General features: G+C 42.0%; 1 protein-coding gene across 3 annotated transcripts; it reads left to right on the forward strand.

Annotated features, from left to right (window-relative positions):
- Positions 1 to 2,339: 2,339 nt before the first annotated feature.
- Positions 2,340 to 23,966, forward strand: SLC19A3 (solute carrier family 19 member 3). Of its 3 annotated transcripts, XM_064516893.1 has the most exons (7): positions 2,340 to 2,454; positions 4,882 to 5,047; positions 5,350 to 6,172; positions 7,701 to 7,893; positions 9,688 to 9,829; positions 16,118 to 16,274; positions 18,251 to 18,378. In XM_064516893.1, the coding sequence occupies exons 2-6, from the start codon at positions 4,898 to 4,900 to the stop codon at positions 16,268 to 16,270; spliced, it is 1,461 nt and encodes a 486-aa protein (XP_064372963.1). In that variant the 5' UTR covers positions 2,340 to 2,454; positions 4,882 to 4,897; the 3' UTR covers positions 16,271 to 16,274; positions 18,251 to 18,378. The 3 variants fall into 3 exon arrangements, with proteins under 3 accessions (XP_064372963.1, XP_025965345.2, XP_025965346.2); XM_026109560.2 differs by lacking the exons at positions 16,118 to 16,274; positions 18,251 to 18,378 and adding an exon at positions 11,049 to 12,447 and having other exon boundaries at positions 2,343 to 2,454; XM_026109561.2 differs by lacking the exons at positions 2,340 to 2,454; positions 4,882 to 5,047; positions 5,350 to 6,172; positions 7,701 to 7,893 and adding exons at positions 21,409 to 21,601; positions 22,489 to 22,630; positions 23,844 to 23,966 and having other exon boundaries at positions 9,698 to 9,829; positions 18,251 to 19,067.
- The last annotated feature ends 475 nt before the right edge of the window (positions 23,967 to 24,441 follow it).

The raw sequence follows: 24,441 nt of genomic DNA on the forward strand, positions 1-24,441 counted from the left end.
TGTATTTGATCATCAATTGAGAAAAATCTCTGGTATTAGCCACAGAGATTTTATTTGCTGTAACTCTTAAGAGTACAGTACAAAGTCTCTGAAAAGTATAAGCCTTCAGTTTGACTTGCAATACCTGTTCTCCCGAGCAGCACGGGAGTCAGGAAACAGGTGTGATTTGGGAGCTGAAAGTCAGCACCTAAGTCAGCAGCCAACTAGCCAGCTTGAGAACGACCCCAGACAAAGCGTCCCACTGCGAGATGCCTCGGAGCACCAACGTGAGGCGCTCTGACATGGTGCCACCCTGCAAGACACCAGAGGTGACAGCCCCCAGGACCAAGGGCAAGGTGCAGCAGTGGCAGGAGAAGTCCCAGGGAGGCAGAGGTTTGCAGGCTTGTTCTCTTGCTCTCTCCCCTTCCCCTTCTCTTCAGACTCTCCCCATCCCCTTGATGCATTACAGCCCACATTATATTAACTCTTTAGGATATGCTACTACTATAAAATTGACCTTCTCTCTAGATGTTATTTAGTCTTCTTTTCCCCACCAAACCCAGATAGAATTTGGATGTCACCTACAAATTAATGGAGGGGGCACTAAATTCAAGCTCAGCATAAAGAGCACAGTCCCCCCGGAATTCAGCAGCGGAGTCCAGCTTTAAGCAGCTTATGACATAGGGCTTAGGTTGACCAAAAGAGTGCATAAGCCCATCATAGTCTTACTTACTTTCGTTCGGTATTTGGATGAGTCAGGAAAAAAAGGCCAAAGTTTTATGTACAAAGGAGATGGCCTAAGGATCGTGGAAAGAAGAGCTAATAGAGGATGAAAGACAGGGGATCTGAAAGCAGAGAAAAAAAACCAAACATCAGTAACGGGAAGTCACTAAACTCATTCTTTCTCATTATTACATTAGAGGAAAAACAGTTTTGTTTTTTGTGTCAAAAAATTTGGGTTGGATTCTGATCTTAAGTCAGTACAAACCCAGAGTAACTCTATTCACTTCAATAGAACTTCCCTGTACTTTAACCAGAGCCCCCGAGAACAAAATTGTGTGCAAGGATACAGCCTCATCATTTCAGAGGGGCTGTCACCTCCTTTCGCAGCAGGTTCGAGTAAACACTCCATGAGCATGAACCAGGATAGCTCTAGAATTGTCATCAGTCACCGGCTGATGGCAAGGAAGGTGCCACAGGAACGCTTACGTCCCTTTCACGCGTTAGTTCCACACACGGCACAAAAGCTCATGCAAGTGTACACCAGTTCAGGAAGGATTAGACAGATTTGCAGACAACAAGTCTATAAGCAGGTGATTAGAGGCAATAGGCAGGGAAGCACCCTCTAACATCACTAATCCAGTAACTGAGTGGTGAGGCGTAGGAGGCAAGGAGCTACAAAATGTGCCCCCGCTGAAGCCACAGCTGAACGCATAATACTGGCCTGTTTTTCTTATCCACATGCATTTTTTCCCCATACTAATGTCATCCTATCCTTTTACTGTTCACAGACCAAGAATGCTGCCTCAGAAATTATTGGATATTTCACTGTTGGCTGCAAATTTGTCATTTTCCTACTGTACTGACCTCATTTGTAATTTACTAAATATAAATTAGTATTTATAAAAGCAATATATATATAAAGTTTATTTTATACATTTTATAGATTATTATATCCTCTGTTCCAGATTTATACGCTGTCAGACAGGGAGTTGTCAAAAAAAAGAGAGACACTGTGTTCATGGTTGGGTACATACAGTTTGTGCAAGTCTGCAGGCTTCAGCTTGCATCCTTCGCTGTTCTCAGTCCCACAGGCTCTCGTCAAGGTGAGCGTAGGGCCATCTGCTTTTCTTCAGCAGGGTCATGAGAACCAGCCAAAGCAAAAGACCTGAGAAGCTTGCTAACGAACAACAGTCAGGGGAAGTGGAGCAGTGTTTTACTTTTTGAACCTCTTAGAATAGTATGAAACCCCACATACTTAGCGGGGAAGCTATTTAAGTTGATGACACTGGTCTTTTTTCTCCCTCACCTCTGCCATTTCCCACGTGTAGCTACTGCACCATCCTTAATGTGGACCAGTCTCGGGCATAGGCAGGTCCCAAGCTATTTACACCATTAAACAGACCTGAAATTCTTTGGGAAAAGGATCAACTCTACAACGTTTGTGTCAGTTGAGCACCAAACCATGGTTTCGGTCTTGACTTACTGCTACCTTTGGAACCTGTCACAGTGAGAACGTGCCAGGATTAGCTGGCTGTTCCTTTAAGGGTGCTGAAGGTGGATGCTGGAAGAAAGCCAGCTGGAAATACTTTCAAAGGAGGTGTCATTAGAGCAGCCTGAAATACCAGAAGAACAGGAAAAGCACAAAAACTAAATTGAGTCCAGAAGCTGGGATACAAGGATAGCCAGAAGAGACGCGATACTAAAAGGGACCTTTACCAAGGAAGCAAAAAAGAAAGAGCCCCAGCAGACAAGGTATGATTATATTTGAGCAAAGGAAATCAGAAATCCCTCAGGGACAAGGGAAAGAGGGAGGAAAGAAGAGAGCGGCCTAGCACATCGGCCTGGGAGGTACTGGGCCAGGCTGGGTGGGAAAAGAGCCAGCGGCTCCAGCACTAACCAAGAATTGATGGGGGGTGGGGGGGAAAGGGATGAGAAGCAGGAGAGGTCTTGGGGCTGCAGAGTGGCACCAAGGCATCCCATCATCTCTCAAAAAGTTCAAAAAGTTATGAAAGACAAACTAAACCTAAGGGGTAAATGAAAGGGAGCAAGTTAGATCCCTCCCCCCGAAGCAGCAACGTACATATCTTTTTGCTAGAGGTTTGTGGTTATAAATGCCGGAAGGCGCTATTATACCAGCAGCCGGCAGAGCTGAGCCGGCTCCACCGCAGTGCCCTTTGCTGTCACCGCGGTGCCGGTGCGAAGCGAGCTGAGCGTGCAGCCCGGCGGTGTGCGAGCGGCACCCGCCTCCCACAAACCCTCAGCTCACAGCGCTGCCCTGCTCTGCACCGGCAGCAGGTTTTGCCTGCATGGCTGCTTAAATCAAGGGCGAAACCTCTTGCCCAATTTATCTGCTAGTCTAGCACAGGCTCCTCAAAGAGGATGTCTACAGAAAAGAGGTATGTTTCTAGCAGGAAAAATCCAAACAGCATAGCTGCAGTGCATGCACTGCAACTGCAAGGATACTGTCACCAGGGTGAGTATAAAGCTTTTCTGTACATAGCTCAAAACAGAGATTACCACACTCGATAGCATAGCCCCCTCAGAGATCGCCAGCGTCAGAGGCTCCCTGCAAGCCCCCGGGAACACCAAAGCGTCCAGCGGCCCTGGAAGTCAGACCATGCCTCTCCAGGGTGCCAAGACGCAGGGCATTTTAAGAGGATGCGCAGAGAGCATCACTGCGAGACCTGCTGCGCTTGCCCCACACAGCCTGCTGGGGTAGAGCGAACACAGCAAGACCTCAAAGAGTCTGGTGCAAACATAATCTGAGAATCTAACCTGGATCAGTTAGAGAGCTCTCTCTTATGAACATTCTTCACTAGAGCACTAAAGACACTTTTTTCCCTTCTTCCCACTTCTTGACACCATTCTTGTAACCTCATCATACCAGGTGAGGCATTCACGTGTTTTCACATAGCATTAGAATGCTGTAACACCTTAATGATCGTCACATGAAAGGAGATCAAAGGGACGTTATGGTGTCTAAGTGGGAAGGCTGTAAGATCGGGCAGAGCCAAAACTGCTGGAGCAGCACTCTCAGCAGAAGCTATTGCAACAGGGAAGGGAGGAGAAGCAGAAGTGCCTCATTCCTTGAGTGCTCTGACTGCATCCTATATCCCACCCAGATGCGCATTGCCTTTGCTGAGGTCATCTTGCCCTCTAGTGGTTCACACTACAGAACTGACATAGCTAAATTCATTCCTGCTGCAAATCCTGTCAGTGGTTTCCGAAGTCATGCACAAAATGAAAAGACTCAAGTTTTTTGATTTAAACCAATAAGCCATCTTCCCCACATCCACTTCTTAGTGCATCAGGTGTTGCTGTGATATCAGCATGAAGTTATGACAGAAGATGCAAAACCCTTACTGTCTTGTATGTTGTATATCACATGCTAAGTAACTTTGCATTCTACCAACATGGAGTATAATTTACTTTTTCCACGTTTCCTCTGCATGCACCCTGTTATTCCCATTCAGACTTCCCTTTGAGTTCTGTCCAGCAGAGTTAAACCAAGGATTAATTTATTCCATAAACCTCAGCTGGAGAAAAGAACAAAAATATCTGCTTCATTTCATTTTAGTGTGAGCTATTACCTTTAGTCACCGCAAACTGTTTTCAGAGATTGAACCCAACAGGCCTGTATACAAACTGGATTTCTGATGAATCCGGGGCAATGAATTCCAGCTGAGGATCTGGCTGGACATCCTCTCTGTATGTTGTTAGGAACTCGCCTCTGCTAGGCTCAACTGTTAGTTCCCATCTCTCTGCTTGCAGGAAAGCCATACACAACAAGCAGGCCAAGGAGGAAATCTGCAATTGTGAGCTAGTAGCTCCAGATTCAACAAGGCAGTGATCAGCCATAGTGTCAAATGAGATCTCAGTACTCAGCTGTCTGCACTGACGTTTGTCTAGGATGGCTTTTCCTGTGGTCACCTTGGCCTGTACAGAATGACAGCATGAGTCATCTCCCCATTAAAGATCTTCCAAGTCACCATCCATGAAGACACAGAAGCTATGACAGATGTGCACAAAGCTGTTCACTTAAGTTATAAAGGGAAATGTTTTCCCATTGCCAGCCACCAAAGAGCACTCTTTAGCATTAGAAACCACAAAATAAAGATCAACTACAGAGCATCTTTCTGCTTCCGTGAGAAGTACTATCATAACTTCTTCCCTCCTCAGCTTTGCTACACAGGTCATGGGCTGCTGGAAGCAAGAGAAAAGCAGCAATTGGATTTTTCCTACCCTGATTCTCTGCATCTATGGATTCTTCTATACGATGAAGCCGTCAGAACCTTTTCTAACCCCTTACTTAACAGCACCAGACAAAAACCTGACCATAGATGAGGTATGGTTTTACTCTTTTTCTTGGTATGGATCACCAAAAGACAAAAAGCAAATATATCAAAAGGCTTTTGCAGGTTACAATTTGCTGGAGGTGGCATAAATAAAATACTCAAAATATATATCAACAGAACTTGTAAAATTTAAGATTTTGTTGCCTGCTGAATATAGGGTGCTTCAGACCAGTGTAGTTGTATATTTTATTAATTCTTTCATAGAAAGCATTTCCCTCTACAAAGCCATTTCAAACAAATGAACCTCCCTTCCCCCAAATCAATAACAGAGATTTCCTCTTTTACCTTCTAGGTGACAAACCAGATTTTCCCAGTTTGGACATACTCCTACCTTGCACTCCTTTTCCCAGTCTTCTTGATTACAGACTACGCACGCTACAAGCCCATCATCATTCTGCAGGGTGTCAGCTTCATCATCACGTGGCTCTTGCTCCTCTTCGCACGCGGGGTGGTGGCCATGCAGGTGGTGGAGTTCTTCTACGGCATGGTGACAGCCACCGAGGTTGCCTATTACGCCTACATCTACAGCGTCATCAGCACCGAGCACTACCAGAAAGCGACCAGCTACTGCCGCAGCATCACCCTTGTGGCAGCCACCATTGCTGCAGTGCTGGGGCAACTTCTGGTTTCCTTGGCCCACGTCTCCTACTTCTACCTCAATGCCATTACTTTGGCTTCCCTGTCCTTAGCATTTGTTTGTTCATTTTTCCTCCCAATGCCCCAAAAAAGCATGTTCTTCCATAAAAATATTTCCCTAGAAAATCTCCAGAGAACAGTTAAAAGTACAAAATCAAACACCTCCAGCCCCAACGAGCCCTGCAGCTGCCAGGAGGACAGAGACCCTGCATCAGCTGACACAGGACCAACACCTGAGCAGCAAGCTGACCAACCCCAGCCCCAGAGTCATGCACTCAAGGTGCTGGTGCAGCTGAGCAAGGACTTAAGGGAGTGCTATAGCTCTAGGAAACTTCTTTACTGGTCCCTGTGGTGGGCTCTGGCCACAGCAGGCTTTAACCAGGTTTTGAATTATATCCAAGTACTGTGGGACTTCAGAGCCCCCTCTCACAGCTCTGCAGTGTATAATGGAGCTGTCGAAGCGATAGCAACTTTTCTGAGTAAGTTAACAAGATAGTGTCTAACAATCTATCAAAAAGGCAGCTTCTAAATTTCTTTTTAAAGCAGTTTTATTCCACTGCAGATATTCCAGAAAAACAATATACACTTTGTACATTCAAGTTGTCTTTTGGATGTGCAAAACAGTTGAAATGCAAGCTGCTCTGTTTTTCTGTATGACTGGGGCACCCAGCTTTATCCTATCAGCCCAAGAAGAGTGGGCAAGTCACACAGATCTTGCATCTAGCTGCTAAATCCATTTGGAGACACCAACATTTCTTTTGCCAAGGTTATTTCTTCCAAATAAGCATCACCGTGGTTCCCATAGCAATGGTATCAACTCATGAAGATGAGAGGAGCTTTCCATAAACATTTCATAGGCAAAGAACATAAACCTCTCATTAAGGTCTTTCTCTAGTGAAATATTCCTGCACAGCCTGAGGCAAAGAATTTTAGTCATTCCAAGATACTGAGGTTTGCAGAAAAAGTACTCATTGAATTCATGATGTTAACCATTGCTCTTTTGCACCTGAAGCAGTTGTCCACACGTTAGAAACAATGTCACGTTATCCAAAGATAATGTCAGAGGATATTGCCCCAACTTGGCAGCATCTCACATATTCAGATTGTGCTGCTGCAGAGAACTTGCACAAGACATTGAGGTGTGACCAACTGGGGGAGATGGATATGTCTGCATCACAGCTGGCAATTCAGATTACTCTTAATCATTAAGGGGAAACAGAAACTTCTAAGAAAAAAATTAATCTTATCAAGGTAGGCAACTAATATAGATCACCTGAATCATGCATCAGAAACACCAAATTCCTGTCGTGCTAACTCCTTGATGAATTATTCTTAGAATTGCCTAATTTTCCAATGTGGAGGTATAGAAGTTTCTAAATTGTGCAAGACCCCTAAGATGGCTAGTCAGATGGCTTATCCTTACAACAGATATGTCTTTGTAGCAGAGCCACCAGATGCTGATCAGTGCCTGTCCTTTCTCATTTCCCTGAATATATTTAGTTGATACGTCACAAAATTCCGGTTTTGGCAGCTTAGCCCCTTTATGAGCTGTGCAGAGCTCAACTATTAAGCTGGATGGTAAGTTTACTATCTTTTGTGTGAAGTAAACCAGTAGAAGCTGGAGGAATTTCCTCTTTGGCTGTCATAGAGAAGCATTTTTCCATCTTCCTTTAACAAAACCTGTTTCTAATTCGCTCCCTAGGGATACCTGCTGGGTACAGACAGCTGACTTTCACCTAAGAAATGATTCCTTCACATAACAGTTTATCTTATGAACTGGAAAAAAACATACCAGATTTGTCACCAGGAAAAGAGTGATGGGGACTTGATTCATGCCGTTCTCTAAAAGTGACTGGTCATCTGCACAACTTCAGAAATGATTAGAAATACTGAAAACACTCCAGAACTATTCCACTTAATTTTTCAGTGTTGGCTTTTGAAATATGAGGCTGTCAAAGCTTGACTGTAGAATGGATACAACATTTGTATGTTTTTCTCTTTTCCTAGGTGCAGTAACATCTTTAGCAGTAGGATATGTGAAAATGAACTGGGACCTCTTTGGAGAACTGGCGTTGGGGATCTTCTCCACAATGAATGCTGGTTGTCTATTTCTCATGCACTTTACTGCCAACATCTGGGCATGTTACGCTGGCTACCTCATTTTCAAGGCATGCTATATGCTCCTTATAACAATAGCAACGTAAGTATAAACCCTTACAGTGCTACCATTATGCACAGAATAGTAACAATTTTTACTCAGATGTAGGTGATCTAATGTAGACGTAACAACTGCTTAAAGACAATGACATTTAAACATCTAGTCATGTTAGGTTCGTCCTTCTAAACAATCATAAAAGAAAAACTATCATGAGGACATTGAACATTTGCCTGGGCAGAAATTAAGCAAGGTATAAGGTAGTTAGGCTATGCTAACCTCAAAACATGTAAGCAGTTTTCCTGGTACACATATCCTGACTCAGAAGACACAAAATGAACAAGAGAGACACCACCACCATGATCTTGGAAAAGCAGGCCAAGAAAACCATCATTTAACATCTCTTTATGTCTAGACCATTGTGTTAATGTACTCGTTAGCAAAATATGAGTGATGGGATCCCAGGAAAAGGTTTGGCCTAGAGTGTTGCCCACATGACTTTGTTTACATCACAATATCATTAAGGATTATATGCACAAACATTTGAAGAGAACATATCTAACATTTAAACTTAGATAAGATCTCTTATCAGATCAAGCCATTCCGTTGATAAGCATCAAAAGAGCTTTATTACTTGTTATTTTATCAATTGGAATGCCTCCAGACTAGCACAAGATTTTACCATACTATTTCATTAACGAAAATACTAGGTGCATTCTAGCTCAAAAAAGGAGACGTCATTTCAACTTTGATAAAATTTTATAACTCAGCTTTTCAAAATTTAATTCTATTCAGAGTTTAAAGAGAACTGCTAAAACCATAGTACATGACAAGATTATGCACATCTTGAACAAGGCCGATGGAATTCTCTATTTTCATTTTGGTGGATTGATAGTGCATTATGATAGAGAATACCTGGACTACAACAAATTCTATTGAGAAGCAAAAGCATCAGAAAAAAACCCTACTAAAATCAATAAAAAGCATACTGCAGCAATAACATCTGCATTTGTTCAGATAGAAGCGTGGAAGATAGACATTACAAGGACAGATTTTACAACATTGTCAAAGAAATATATTGGAAAGGAAATCCACAAGCTCTCAACAAAAATAAGTTTTATACTACCTCCAACATCAAACCACAAAGCAAGAAGTGATTCGCAACATCATAGAAAAGCTGGTTAGAAGAAACCCATGGTGACCATCTAGTCCCACATCCCAGCTAGAGCAGAACTCCTCCCAACACCACATCAGGGCATGGTTTTGTCTAGCCGTGTCTTGAAAGCCTCCAACCAGGGAGACCCTGCAGCATGTCTGGGAAACCTGGCCCAGTGTTGCAGTTTCCCTAGGGGAATTATTTTCCCCCTTATGTCCAATTTGAACATCTCAAGACATAATCTGTGGCATTACTAAGAGTTTTAAACAAGACCGCCAAGTGAAGTGGTGTTCAAGCACTCAGAAGAAGCCCTACCAAAATCGCTAAGGGTTATGAGAGCCCAGACTGGGACGACAGGCTAGCAGCTAGATCATCTGCCTGGGACTGGCACAGTCTGAAGGTAAAGACGGAAAAAAGTTAGAGAGATCTGATATCCTACTGGATAAAGCAGATCACCCAATACCATGGTTTGGAAAAGCGACACAGACAAGTGCAACAGTGTTAAAATACACCCAGGTTAGTCAAGACATTGTTTAGACCAAGCAAACAAATGAAGCACCAGTTACCCTGTCCTTGCTGTATCTTCTGTATGAATTGTTTCTCTTTACCAATTAAACGGAGAGCAACGCCTTTCCACCCGGTGTTAAGGTGCTGGTGTAACTGACCTGCCAGTCTCACCTCAGGTTCCAGATCGCTGTCAATCTGAGCATGGAGCGCTATGCATTGATGTTTGGGTTCAACAACTTCCTTGCGCTGGTGATTCAGACCATTCTTACAGTAGTTGTAGTGGATTCAAAAGGCCTGGGACTGGACATACTGACTCAGGTAAGTGCTCTTAACTTACTTCCCATTACTGCTTAGCCAGTTTACCTTTAAAAATTCACCAAAAAAATAAATTGCAATTCCAAAGGACAATTTCATTTCTTCTTTCTTCTGCAGAAAAGAAGGCATCTTCCTTTTCCCTTGTGTGAGTTATCATTCTTCCCTCTTGTCTTTCAGTACAGCATTTATTTATGCTGGTCTACAAATTTTTAGAGACAGATGCACCTAACCCAAAATAACCAGGCACGGTTATCTAACCAGCCGTTGCTAGTTAATAGGACTCTTATTAACATCCTCTCTGCCCAAAAAGTCAGGCTGGTTTTCAGACACAGAATCAACATGATCACATGGTTTCAGGAAAGGTCAGGACCATAAAATACAGCCTGAATTACTTCTGTTCAAGTGGCAAGGACACCTGCCTTCTTATTCCAGCTCAGGAGCAAAGCTGATCTGTATGCTACTGTGAATGATAGAGTCTTTCTGCCTGTAGTTTGGGGGCTTTAGTTAGGGTAGGATATCCCACATCACAGTGTCTATAACTTCAGTCAGCCCAGTTCCACTGTTGTTGGAGTCAGTTGAAATTGACTGACTTCTACATTTTCTCAAATGGTATCTCAGCTAGGACATGTCCCTGCTGCCATGGATTTGAAGAAAACTAAAGCTATTCAAACATTCTGCATGCAGAAGGTACAAGTTACTTAACGAGGTTAGCAATTAAGGCCAGAAATGTGTATGAGACTTCATAAATAGGTTTGCTACTGTTGTTGGAAACACTGATAAAAATTTATGGTATACTTACTGAAGCCAGTGTAGTGACGCTACTAAAAAGTGCAAGTGAAAGTAAATAAGGACTAACTCAGACTCTTTACTTACATTATTCATGACTACGTGGGTAATGGACATGCTGGTAATGAAGCTACTTCTACATTTAGCAATAGTAGGAGGAAAAAAAGAAGAAAAACAAATTCTGTTCCTGTCCCTATCCCTCTGACATTTAATAAGAGGAATAAGGATTAGAAGCAACATGGCAGTTCTTCATCCCTCAAAGATCTGCTGTTTGCTGAAAAGGCTAAGATTTTGCTCCAAGCAAAAACTCATACATAGAGAAACTGAGCCAGGACATAGGTAGACAGTAGCGGAAGGTCCGTTGTCTTCAGAAAAAGCAGTGCTTCCATAACATGTGTTTTTCATTAATCCTTCTACCTCTCCCCTCTCCCTCCAGTTTTTAATTTACAGCAGCTACTTTGCAGTCATAGCTGGGATTTTCTTGATCAGAAGCATTTATGTGCTTGTCTCAATCAAATGCAAAAGGAAAATACTGAGATTTTGCAAAGAGCCTCTGAGCCTTGCTGAACACAAATCAACACAGCAGACTGTAGCTGTCTATACAACGCGGCTGTGACAGGCAGGCAGGCAGGCTCACGCGGCCAAGCCCTCGTGGGAGAAGAGCTCCTACTGCAGCATGCTGGGAACAGCAGTACAAGAGGAATGTACAACATAGCCCCGAAGAGTTGTACTGAGTCAATACAGCATTTCATCGCAACGTACATCAGCTAAGAAGAGGTCATCATAATGGCTCTGTGCCAGGAGGAGATAAGTTGCTTTAGATTCTTATTTGCTTGCCTATAAATAACATAACAGCAATAACTTATCTACAAAAACAAAGCAACCTGGGCATCCCACTGTGCCATGACTGCAAAAAGCAGTTCACCTTGCCTTGCTTGCTCCAGCTCTTTTATACAGTGCTGGCAAGCCACTTCCACATGGATTTACTCATGCAGGCAGGCAAAGGGTATATTCCTCCCTTTGCACATACCTTGCTCTAAACTGAGGACGACAGTGTCATTTGCTATTCTTTCCTACCTAACTACAGGTGATACAGCAACCAACTCTCCTCTAACTGAAAAGCCCATGTTGCACATAGTAGTTTAGAAAGACAGGGCTCACAGACTAAAGCTGAAAAAGTTCCCTGAAACACAGCTAAGCTGCAGTCGCTGGCTGACATTTGAAAGCTGCAGCCTGAACGCTGCGCTGAATCCATAGTGATCTCAACCCAGAAGAGTAAACATTTCATGATCAGAACAAAAACGAAAGAACCCCACTCGCATCCTTTGTGCTTCCTGTTAAATTACATGCAGGACCAAGCCTCTTGCTGTTTCAACATGAGGAGGGAGGAAAAAAGTGAAGAAAAGAAAGGAAGAAAAAGGGACAGAGTAGTGTGGGCTAAGGCCAGCGAAGTGCGTTGTGGATGAATCTGGCTGAATCGGCAGAGGAGTGTTCCAGACTATCAAGGATAGCCAAGAAGATCAAGAACAGAAACAAAAAGCTAGCATCATGTGTACTTTTGAGTGCCAAGTAAGAAGGGAAGGTCCACTGATCTCAGCCAAGGATTTGGCAGGGTCAGCACCTCAGAATTTATTAAGAGGCTTCAAGACCTGTAACTTTGTCCAGCACAAAGGAAAGCGAGTCCAGGAGAACAGAAGAGACTTTATACATGAGTTTGCATGGCGAATGCCTAATTCGATATAAAATATATCCATATGTTAAAGTTATTTCTGTACTGCGATTTGTTCCCAGCTTCCAATGACTACATTCTAAATAATAAAAATAGAAAAAACTTAGCATTTACAGAATAATATTTTTACTGTAGAGACACAAGCTATCATTTGTGCAGACATTTGTGCTCTTCATACAATTGTCACATACTACAACTAGAAAAACTGCCCAGAGGTGGGACTAAGCAGAAGTGAAGCAATTTGTTTTAAATCATAAGAAGAATTGGTAGGACTTGATCACATGAAGCCAGCTTATTTTCTAGGCTTGTCGTTTAATACTGTGCATTGTATGGATCTTTTCTAACGGCAGAACTAAAGGCATGACATTCCAACCTTAAATTGGAACAGAGATCAATAGGGCAAGGACTGTTTTTTTCTTCTTCTTTTGCGGGGGCGGGGCGGGGGGGGAGAAGTGGGGGGAAATCTTCTTTTGAGACATTTAGTAAAACAACAAAATATGGGTCCTGGAACTGGTAGTTAACTGGAATTTATGTTTAAAAGAGAAAAAAGGAACTCCGTTTTTCCAGCTCCATGATCTCAAGCTGCCTTTTTGGTGCAGGAAGTTAGCATAAATATTCCTCTCCAGGTAGCATCTGACAAAGGCCAGGAATTAGCAACACATGAAATTTTTTTGCCATTACAGAAAAAAATTAACAGCAGCAGTAAGCTTCAGGATAGGAGCTAGGAAAACACAAGTAATGGTAAAAGTTCTTCTATTCCCAACTGGTCAGAGCTCACAGCCTTCCAAGTACTGGGGATGCCAAAGGGCAAATGAACCAAGCAGGCACAACAGATTTAGTTTTCAGCTGTGGAGAACTAGCTTCAGGAAATAGACAAAATTTTTAAACCCAATATATCTGGATTTCTATTTCCTCAAATTTCCAAAAGGAAGATACTGGGATTGGGAGTTTGGGGGAGCATGGTGGGGAGGGAGAAGAGGGAAGAGCTGCTAGCATTAGGAAGAGCGGGGCAAAGGAGGAGGACAACTGCAGCAGAAAGGTAAGGCCTCACGTTCTGCTGTGTTCTCAGCTCCGAATCAGCGTTAACCCAGCAATTGATTACAGAGTTCATCCCAAAACAGTAAGATGCACACATCCATCCACCTGTGTGCTCACACACTCTCTGAAGATGAGATACTTGAGGATTGGCGGGTTGCAAGTGAGGTTAGAACAGGGACTTTCTAGACCTCAGGAAAGGGAAATACTGAATAAATCCTGCCTGCCTTGCAGTAGCCTGTAATAGTGTTTGTCTTCCTGGCAAGCTGAAGAATTTCAGGACAATGCAAGACCCCAGAACTGAACACATCATTCCCCATAGCTACAACCCCATTGAAGTACAACACTAACTGCCACTAGGCTGCCTTTGAAACACTGATGTTTTGGGGCACAAGTCCTCCCTGATGATACACTCCTGCAAGTCAATAAGGCTGACAAGGCAGCAAGAGAGTTGCATCTTTGTATTCAAGGCAAGCAGGTATGAATGAAGTACTACATGGGTTACCAAAGAAATACTAGACAGCAGCCCTTGTCCAGGAGGCCAGCAGATCTGTCCAGCAGTGCCTTCCCCATGGGTCCTTTTTTCTTTTCTCCAAAGCCATTTGTAAACAAAGAGCATGAAACATAGAGGCAGAGAGAAGCCTAGGTTCTCCAAATATGTGCCTGTCCAAAGCACTACACTTAGGCGTGGTGCAAGACATTTCTGTAGCTGTAAAAACAAGACTCAGCTCTGTCCAAGGCACAGCCATGCTAGGTGCTGGCACCCCATGCCAGGGCCACGCTGGCAGCTCCCCTACAGGACCACATATCCCACAGCCTCCCCAAAAACAGATTTCAGCACCCTCCTCTAACGCACCCAGGCATTTCTGCAGTTCACTTCTGATTTTTTTTTCTTTTCTTTTTCTTTTTTTTTTTTTAATTAGAAGCTTCTTAGAGTTTTGCCCATTTACCACAGATAGAAGTGACAGACCGGACCTTGTATATATAATTTCTGACCAACCAACAGCATGTGGTAATCCATGCCCTATTCCCCTGTCCCTACCCTACCTGCAGCAAAGTCAGTACAGTCAAAAGAAACCCAGCGAGCCTGGAGGTCACTCAGTTACGCACAGAGTCACATACCGTCAACGTCAGCCTAAGCTTCCCAACATGTGCTGTGTCCTGCGGGTGAATTGCAGGCCAGAGTATTTAAAGGTATCTGATAACACAAAAATGCAATCAAGTGATTTTTGTCATGTCAGCTTTTACAAGTCATTAGCTATTACAAGTCTTAAAGTTCTCTCTTCAAATGAGAACTCAGTTTGCAGACAAAACCTTTAAAGGAAAAGGCATCCCCAGCAATCTTCAAGACAAGTTCCTCAAGCAAGAGTTATCATGAGTATTTCTCTTTTTTAAAAAAAAAAATCCTGTTAACATTTTATCAAGCTCATTTCCCAAGTCATTTTTAAAAAGACCTAGAAATATCTTATGAGGGCTGGTTTAACTTCTACATGATAGAAAGTCATCCTAGAAGAAGGCTGCACACGGATCCATAGTAAATGGATGGCACCATAGCCACAACTTTGACAATTAATCTATCACTCTTACTTGCTGAGCGCATTTGGAAGGGATGCAAGATTTATGTTGATGTCATGGGTTATTCATCTGGGTTTTAGTATATATTCATTTTCAAAATATGTAATGGATATCAAAAGATTTCAAAGTAGATTTAAAGAGTTAAAAAGATAACGCTTTTTTTCTATATACATAGAAACAATGATTTCTAAAAGATAATAACCAAAGGCGATCATTTAAAATCAAGTTTCAAGGCTAGGGTTGGCCTTTTTCTGATAAGGTCATAGAAATACTGCCTTAATAACACACAGCAACAAACAGCAAGTTTTAATAAATATGATCTCTTACAGTGTTATATAGAGACATTTTATCTAAAGTGCTTTATAGAAAGTGGAATTGAATAGTTAAAAAAACCAGCTTTCATCAGCTCGATTGCAGCCTCTCAGTAATTTCTTTGCTTTCTCTCTCATATATTTGAGGATATCTGTGTTTCACTTGTTTTCCCAGGAACAGTGGAACTAACTTTCTAATGTGAAAACCAGTATATTAAGTTAAAAAATAATAATTTTTAGACCTTTTTACTGCCATCTACAGTAAACAAACAAGTCCCATTCCTTCCCTTTTGAACATCACTTTCAAAAGGGAAGTCAAGATCCCTCTTCTCTAAGTCTAAGCAGGTACAGTGAGCAAATCCAAAGAGCAGATGGTTTCTGCCTCTTTATTTGCCCACTCAGATGACCAAAGCAATGGGTACCTGACTGGTGGCTCTTACTCTCTGTGAACAGGCTTGCACTTCTCATTGTTCCACTTGGTTCTCAGAGGGCAATTCGAAGCCCCCTCCAGCCTGTTGAGAACGAGCTTTAATCAGTTTGCAAACCCCTTCATTCTGAAAGCAGACTGTAATGGAGCTTCATTCCTTCACTAAAACACATCCACTCAATTCTAAGTATGTCATTAAGAACAACCCTCAATAGGTGATACAAAGACTGGAATTCAACACCACCTATGTACTTTGATCCAGATTGTTCATTTACAAGCTGTATCTATAATTATTGTAAAGTATGGCGAGAGAAACATTAGAGGAAGTAGGGTTAGTTAACATGTAAACTTACAAATTAATCTTTACCCACGGTAGAGAGCACCTTTATAAATTCCTGTTTTGTTCACTGTTTCACTCTCTCTTTCAGTTAGGTTATGGATTGCTGCAAGGAAGCCATCAGCAGCAGCTGGATTTATCCCACACTGATCCTCTGCGTGAACGGATTTTTCTCCGCAATGAGGCCATCGGAAGCTTTTCTCACTCCTTACCTAACTGGACCAGACAAAAATCTAACGATTGAGGAGGTATGTAAGTACTCTCTAAAGCAATAATTGGAATATTTAAAGCATTAAACTGTACAGCAGCAACTGAACAGGAGATAAAATGCTCAAAAATACAGGCAGACTTTATTTAGAGAATCATATTTAAAATTCTCCTGGCAAAGAAAAAGGATCCTCCCCTTTTGCAGAGGGTCAAAATTTGGAAGTCTCTACATTCTCAGGGCTCTGAAAGCAACTCAGCTGTTGTTTAGGAAATGGATACTTCCAGCAAAGTCAGGTCACTTAGTCCCTCTCCCTCTCCAGAATTGCAGGAGGAGCAATACTAAGATTTATTCATGTTTACTGTGGAATTGATTACAGTGACAGTGAAGCAGTGATTGGAAATAGCAAGAAAGCTACATAGACTTTTCCTTTCTGGGCTGTTAGATTATTGCCTATATTACAAGACTGTTCTATGCATTAATTAGCCTGTACAAGTCAGATTCACACAAAAAATTTTTTTTGACAAAAGCGTATGTTGCAAATTTCCTTGCTCTACTCCTGTATTGAGTGCTGGCTGCTTCAGGAGTACACATTGTAGCAAAAGAGGACTTAGCTAACAAGTAGCTGAGTCACAGTGCTAACGGTATAATTAGAAAACACAAGCTTGGTACAGCCACACACAGCAAATACAAAGAACAGTCATTCTTGATTTAAACTGGCAAATATCGAAACAATCTGCTAGCGCAGCATGAATCTAAGGTTTCTTCTGAAAAAGGTATCCGTGTTTTTTTTCTCTCCACATCTTCACCAGAAAGGGATTTTTTTTTCTCTTGTAGGCAATACACAGGTATCTGGATAGGATGCCTTAATTCAGATCTCAGCAACGCTCACCTAAAAAATAAGGACAGTGCAGATACTGGCTTTTTCAGCCAACTTATCCTTCCCAGTGCAGTAATTCCACAAGTTTTAGTCAAGCTATTAAAAAAATCCTAATTAAAGTACAGAGAAACCAGAGAATTTGCCCAGAAAGACGCAGTGAACCTGCTGCTCATCGTTCAACTCATTTCAGTGCTAGTTCAGAAAAAGTAAAACGAGCAGGAAAAAAAAAAAAGAAAAAAAGAAAGAAATCCAGCTATTTTCTCAACATTTGAAACAGTTTCACTCAAGTCCAATCGCTTAAGCCAGAGAGCAAGTGATGACAACATAACAGCCTAGCAGGTCCAGGAATTGCTGGTTAAGACCGCCCCAAAACAGGCATCTTGCACACCACCAGAGGAACTTTATCTATGGCTATTTAACAAAACACGTACCCCTGCCCCAGCTGTAGTCAACTGTCCAGGCAAACACTGAGTTTTCGTGGAGGCTAGTATATAGCACCATTCAAGCTGACTGCAGATCAGATTCTAGAAGAACAGACTTCCTTTTCACCTATGAACTTAAGGTCAACTGAAATTTATTCAAATACTGTTCCATCAAGGACTTATATTTACTTCTCATGCATAAAATTTGAAAATAATGTAAAGGTATTTCTAGTAGTAAAAGCTACTCACTCACTACGTGCAGATCCAAATCCCCCATGATAAGAATGTTGTGAGTTTTTTTCTAATTCTACCAAAAGGTAGAGATGATCAAAGGTATAGAATGACTTACGCATGAGGAAAAGCTAAATAGGCGTTTATTTTCAGCTACAGCTACGAATAGGATTTGGTGTTAGACCTTTGCTCTGACACAAAAGCTGTTACAACACTTCAAAAAGCTAGATATCAAAAAATCTGCTTTCTTCATAGGCCTTTACTTGTATTGAAATTGGTTTCATTTTAAGCCACTCTGCATGTTTACGTAATGTTATTCTTGCAGCATTTCCCTTTGCCTACTAAAGGAGTACATTTGCAGTCGTACACTTTATGGCAATCTAAACACACACAGATCAAGGTTTCTTGTCACGACAACTCCTTTTATTCCAATGCCATCACCACAAGCCTTCAAAAATAGCAGATATCTCCTCTTTTACCTTCTAGGTGACAAACCAGATTTTCCCAGTTTGGACATACTCCTACCTTGCACTCCTTTTCCCAGTCTTCTTGATTACAGACTACGCACGCTACAAGCCCATCATCATTCTGCAGGGTGTCAGCTTCATCATCACGTGGCTCTTGCTCCTCTTCGCACGCGGGGTGGTGGCCATGCAGGTGATGGAGTTCTTCTACGGCATGGTGACAGCCACCGAGGTTGCCTATTACGCCTACATCTACAGCGTCATCAGCACCGAGCACTACCAGAAAGCGACCAGCTACTGCCGCAGCATCACCCTTGTGGCAGCCACCATTGCTGCAGTGCTGGGGCAACTTCTGGTTTCCTTGGCCCACGTCTCCTACTTCTACCTCAATGCCATTACTTTGGCTTCCCTGTCCTTAGCATTTGTTTGTTCATTTTTCCTCCCAATGCCCCAAAAAAGCATGTTCTTTCACAGGAAGGATGCTGCAGAAACTCTCCAAGGACCAGATAAAGTTATGGCTACATTCAACCCCAACGAGCCCTGCAGCTGCCAGGAGGACAGAGACCCTGCATCAGCTGACACAGGACCAACACCTGAGCAGCAAGCTGACCAACCCCAGCCCCAGAGTCATGCACTCAAGGTGCTGGTGCAGCTGAGCAAGGACTTAAGGGAGTGCTATAGCTCTAGGAAACTTCTTTACTGGTCCCTGTGGTGGGCTCTGGCCACAGCAGGCTTTAACCAGGTTTTGAATTATATCCAAGTACTGTGGGACTTCAGAGCCCCCTCTCACAGCTCTGCAGTGTATAATGGAGCCGTCGAAGCGATAGCAACTTTTTTAGGTAAGAACATTAGCACCTACGTCTAATCTGTCATACCCTGATGGCACTCTTTATTAATGTCTTCGGTGCCTTTCTGTTTATTTCCCCATGAGAGTCAAGGGCCAAGCCATAGCAGCCTCCAATAGGTAACCCCCTAAAAATAATGTGCAAAGTGTGTTATCATACAACTTATGTGGAGTCCTAAAGAATAATATAAAAGAAGATTTTTATATTTATGTAAGAACACCCTATTTCTTACAAGTTCCTCATTCCACTAAAAAGTAGTAAGAGCTTATGTTCACAACCCTGTCTAGACCACGAATTCAACCCCAAGTGGTTGAAATACCTGTGCAATGTCACTTTACCTACTCCTCACCCAAATATGCATAAATCAGGTGGCTTAAGAATTAAAAGGCAGCATATTAACAGAGAAACTGCTCTAGATAATCTGTTTAGAGTATGGATTAAAATCATTCCAGGATCAGTTATCCTGAACATTGTGAGACCATCCACATCTTGATCAAAAATTTTACCTCTGGATGTGACATACAAGCAGACAGAGAGCTGGGATTGTTTAGCCTCAAGATGAGAAAGCTCAGAGGGGATTTTATCATTGTGTATAAATACCTGATGTGAGGGCGAGCAGGGGGGGAGTAAAAGAAGGCTGAGACAGAGCCTTCTTGGCGATGCCAGTGACAGGACAAGAGACAATGGGCACACTTTTAAACACGGGCTATTCCACTTAAACATATATTAAAAAAAAAAACAAACCTTTTTTTGTTGTGTGATCAAACACAGTTGCCAGTTGCCCACAGACATTGTGGATTCTCCATCCATGGAGATAATCAAGACCCACTGGATACTCATGGGCAACCTGCTCCAGATGACCTGCTTTGAGCAGGGGGGGGGGGGGGGGGGGGAATGGGGGAGGTTTGGATCAGATGGTCTCCAAGAGATCTTCCAACCTCAGCTATTCTGTGATTGAGATTTCCTTCATTACAATTACTCAATCCACCTGAAGAGCCTCCTCCTTTACCTCCATGCCTTCTGCTTTACAGCCACTTCAAAGCATCACTTCTCCATGTTGTGATCCATGTTGTGCACCAACAGAGCCTCCTTTTCAAGCTCACATTTCCACAGCTCCCTATCCTCCTTTGCACCAGCAGCTCTCTCACATTCCTACAGGGAGCCAGCAGTCCACTCTTCCTCCCTGTAAGCAGCATGAAATTGTTTTAGCATGAAGCTACCCCAAAACTTCTAAGATTACTCGTTTAAGCAGTATTCCTAGGGGCTTTCTGTGCTTTTAAGCCCTCTGGCACTTGAATGGTATTTCAGAGTAGGGATAGCACTTGCATTACTAGGAACCTCTTGGTTACAGCAGTGATGGGACCAAGGGGGCAGGCCTATTTTGACTTTGGGATTCTGCTGTAGAGCACCTGCAATCAGCAGAGTCCAGCTCCACACTAATGCATGCCAGCCTGTCTGAGAGCATCTGGGTAGCCCCCCCAAGCATGACTTGGTGGAGTCTGATGACTCACACTGCCATATAACATGCAGGAACCAGACTTTCTTTCCTTCTTAGCTCCTAAACCTCAGAAATTGTGTTTCAAAGCTTTCAGAAACATGCAAGAGCCTCTATGCAAAAGGAACATAAAGGACAGATAAAGCTGGACACCTACTACTACTGTAAAGGTCCTTTCTTCCAGAACTAACACGTAAAGTAAACCTCATCGTTATTTTTATTAAGTGCCTTATTATTTTATTAAGTGCCTTATTATTTTATTAAGTGCCTTATTATTTTATTAAGTGCCTTAAATTAAGGCACTGGAGTTTAAGTTATACCATATTTCATTCAAATAAGGGTTTTTACTATATCTGATGGTCAGAAAAGAGTTGACAAATACAGTCTGTAAGATTATCTACCAGAAACCAAAGCTACAATTTCCCTTAAAAAAATCCCATAAAAGTAGGAAGGAGTGCCACAGATTTTCATTTCATGAAGGTGTTTACATGAAGGAATTAATCTATTACACACTTTTTTAGCAGAAAATGCTTGGTGCAGTTTTTCCTCTCTTCACTCACAATTGTCAAAATGGAGTAACACTACAACAGGCAGTGAGCTGCTGCCTCCAGCCCTAGGCCTGAGGCACTTCCTTGAAGTAATTCAGAAAGCTCCATAAACAAGGGGAACAGAAGACTCACAGAACTTAATAGAAAATATAAGCCACACCATTGTCAAAGCCCATTGTGGCCCTAAGGAAGAGTCTCAGGGAATCTTGCCATGATCCATTCACTAAATTATGCCATGGCTCTAGAGGGATGATAGTGTTTTGCAGTTTTAATTGTTATTTTTAATTTTTAGGTTCAGCAACATCCATGGCAGTTGGATATGTCAAACTAAATTGGGACCTTTCCGGAGAACTGGCTTTGGGGATTTTCTCTGCAATGGATGCTGGTTCTTTATTTCTCATGTACTTCACTGAAAACATCTGGGCATGTTATGCTGGTTACCTTGCTTTTAAGGCATGCTATATGCTCCTTATAACAATAGCAACGTAAGTATAACCCACCATTGTTCCAATTAAGTTGATTTAAATCAGTAAATTTCATTTCATACTTTACATTTATGAAAATTTTAATGAGTGTTTCCCTTGAAATAAGAGTTTGAATAGCTTGTGACAGCAGCACGATTCCTAACTTATATAAAACTATGCTTAAAGAGTATATGACCTAATCATTACAATGGCTTACTCCGAGTAACTACCTTATTCTGCATTTAGCTGTCCAGTGATCTATGTATAGATCTTTGCTAAACATCAAATGAACATATGCAAGTCTTCATTTCTGAATGTTATTAGTTTACTGCATTTCACACCATTTTGACAGTATCACACAAGTAGATTAAGCAAAGTGAAACATGCTTCTTCAGAAGATAGTTCAAAAAAAGTCAAATATGTAATTCTCTAAGTGACTGCAGGCCTCTTTTAAACATCTTTAGAAGTCCCCATTTAAATGGGAATTACAGAAAGATCTAGGGTTACACACAAATGTAACCACCTGAAAATCAGTTCCTTCCACAGTCAGGGTGTACAGAGATATCAAAAGAGATAAGCAAACCACAAAACAAACTTCTAACCAAGTCTATTCATTATCAGTCATATGGCAGAAATACCCACCCAAAGGAAAAAAAACAAATAAGCAGGATATATGTGGCTAAAGTGACAAAGCCAAGAAACAGATTTCTTTCAAGATGAATCTGTTGAAGGAAGGAAGGAAAGAAAAAAAAAAGAAACCCACGTTAATGGCTACAACTGAGGATGAATTCTTCATCCTATGAAGATTCCAATGTGCACATGAAATCATACCCAAACTTTCTCACAGAAGCAAGCTGCAATCATTCGCGTTCTCTATAGCTTAAGTTAATCTGTACATTCATTTTTAGGTTTCAGATTGCTGTCAATCTAAGCATGGAGCGTTATGCTTTAATGTTTGGCTTCAACAACTTTGTTGCACTGGTGATTCAGACAATTTTAACTGTTGTTGTAGTAGATTCAAGAGGTCTGGGACTGGATATCAGCACTCAGGTAAGCTCCATTATTCACACCACTCCCCGGTCCCTTACTCTCCTCCAAACAACAGTTGGGAGGGTATTAGCTAATGGGCTAGCTTAGCACAGTTACTCACTTGAAAACAGGTTCACTTAAAGTGAACTGGCAGTAGCCACTATAACCTACTTGTCCTTTAGTCCTATCAGTGTTGCATGTCTGCTACTACTTTAAGAAAATTTTCATAAAGCAAAAGGGAAAGAACCACTCCCTTTTATTCAGTTTCCTTTTATTTAAAGGCTTACTATTCACAAAGTTGTCAAAATACTCTAAACAGAACTGGGAAGCAAACTGAAAGGTAATCCAAGCATCTTCATTACTAGGGTCATTCTAATTTATGTAGTTTCATGTGTACTTTAATTCTGAAAATACTAGTCTCAATTCCCAGGCAGCTTTCAGAATTAGTTTAAATATGCATACTGAATGAGGTCCAAGTTCAAGCTTTCATCTTTTCAGTGTGATCAGTAAGGTAGAGCAGGGTATTAATGTTTGGGCGGTCAGGAGCTTAGATTTGTTTGGCAAAGATGAAAATCTTTACTCTCATTACACCCATACTGTATCAAAGGATGTTCAAAGCACAAAGCTGAACTTTTAGAACTGTCACACCTGATTGGACTTTATTAAGAAAACAGATAAAGATAAGCTACCCAGTGACAAACACTAGAGAATTTTTAAAGAAAGCAGCTGCTCACCAAGCTAGATTTTGCATAGCGAGAATAACTCAGCAGAGCATGCTATAATATGGAAGGCAGGAGCACATCTATTTACAGCGTTTCACAGGAACCTGAGAGAGAATCTCAGTATTATTTTACAACGCATCAACAACCAACCTGAACGAGGTTAGTCTTAGGGAAGTCTGGGTCAGGGAAGAGATTTGACAACACTATAAAAGAAGAAAGAAAAAAAAAGAAAAGAAAGAGCTAGATGGTACAGGGCAGCTGTCCTCCTGCCTTACTGAGGTGGAGAGGGGAAGCAACAAAGAGTATTCTCTCTCCCCGCTTTTGTCACGGCAGACTTCCTAAGGGATTAAGTCAGGCAGAGACTTCTTGATCCCATGGTGTACAGAGTTCATTCTGGGGAGTGGGTGGCAGGGAAGGGAAGGCGGCAGCATAGGGACACCCCAGAAGTTTTTAACGAACAAAACGAAACAGTTCTGTTTCTTCCTCTCCCTCCTCCCCACCCCATTTCCCAGTTTCTCATTTATGGCAGCTACTTTACAGTCACAGCTGGGATTTTCCTGATCAGAAGCATATACATCATTATCTCCACCAAATGCAGAAATACCAGTGTGGCTGGTGAAAGTATTGATCATTAAGGGGGGGGGGGGGAGGAAAGAAGGGGGGGAAAGAAAAAAAAAAAGATGGTTGCAAGAAACAGTGCAGAAGGCTGCATCACCGGAGCAATGAACCATGGGAAACATAATGCTTGATCAAGCAGGACTGGTCAGTGGTGAAAGAAGCTGTTTATATGCCTTGAGCATAAAGAGCTTTGCTTCCCCACCCTGCTCCATCTTCCCCAGTAGTTCTAATCCCAACCTCAAACAATCTTCTATTTCAACTCAAATTTAATGATAGAGGTCTGACATCAAAACTTACATTAGTGCTTAGCGAACACAGTAAGAAGCAAGTGCATTCAGAGGCCTGAACCTCACAACAGAAGAGCTTAGGAAACAAACCCTTGAACTTTCACTTCTGTCGAGGATTTCAACTGAAGGCAATTTCTCTCACTAACACCTTCACACATTTCTAATGAAGCAGTTACCCCATAGTGGCAAAATAATCTTCATGAAA

This window comes from Dromaius novaehollandiae, chromosome 9, assembly GCF_036370855.1.
Source record: "Dromaius novaehollandiae isolate bDroNov1 chromosome 9, bDroNov1.hap1, whole genome shotgun sequence".
Taxonomy (NCBI): domain Eukaryota; kingdom Metazoa; phylum Chordata; class Aves; order Casuariiformes; family Dromaiidae; genus Dromaius; species Dromaius novaehollandiae.

Bases quoted from the DNA above. Each gene is read 5' to 3' on its own strand.
- SLC19A3 (XM_026109560.2), top strand. From the start codon at position 4,898: ATGGGCTGCTGGAAGCAAGAGAAAAGCAGCAATTGGATTTTTCCTACC. The intron at 7,894-9,687 runs GTAAGTATAAAC...GTCTCACCTCAG, and splicing joins CTCCTTATAACAATAGCAAC to GTTCCAGATCGCTGTCAATC. The intron at 9,830-11,048 runs GTAAGTGCTCTT...CTCTCCCTCCAG, and splicing joins GACTGGACATACTGACTCAG to TTTTTAATTTACAGCAGCTA.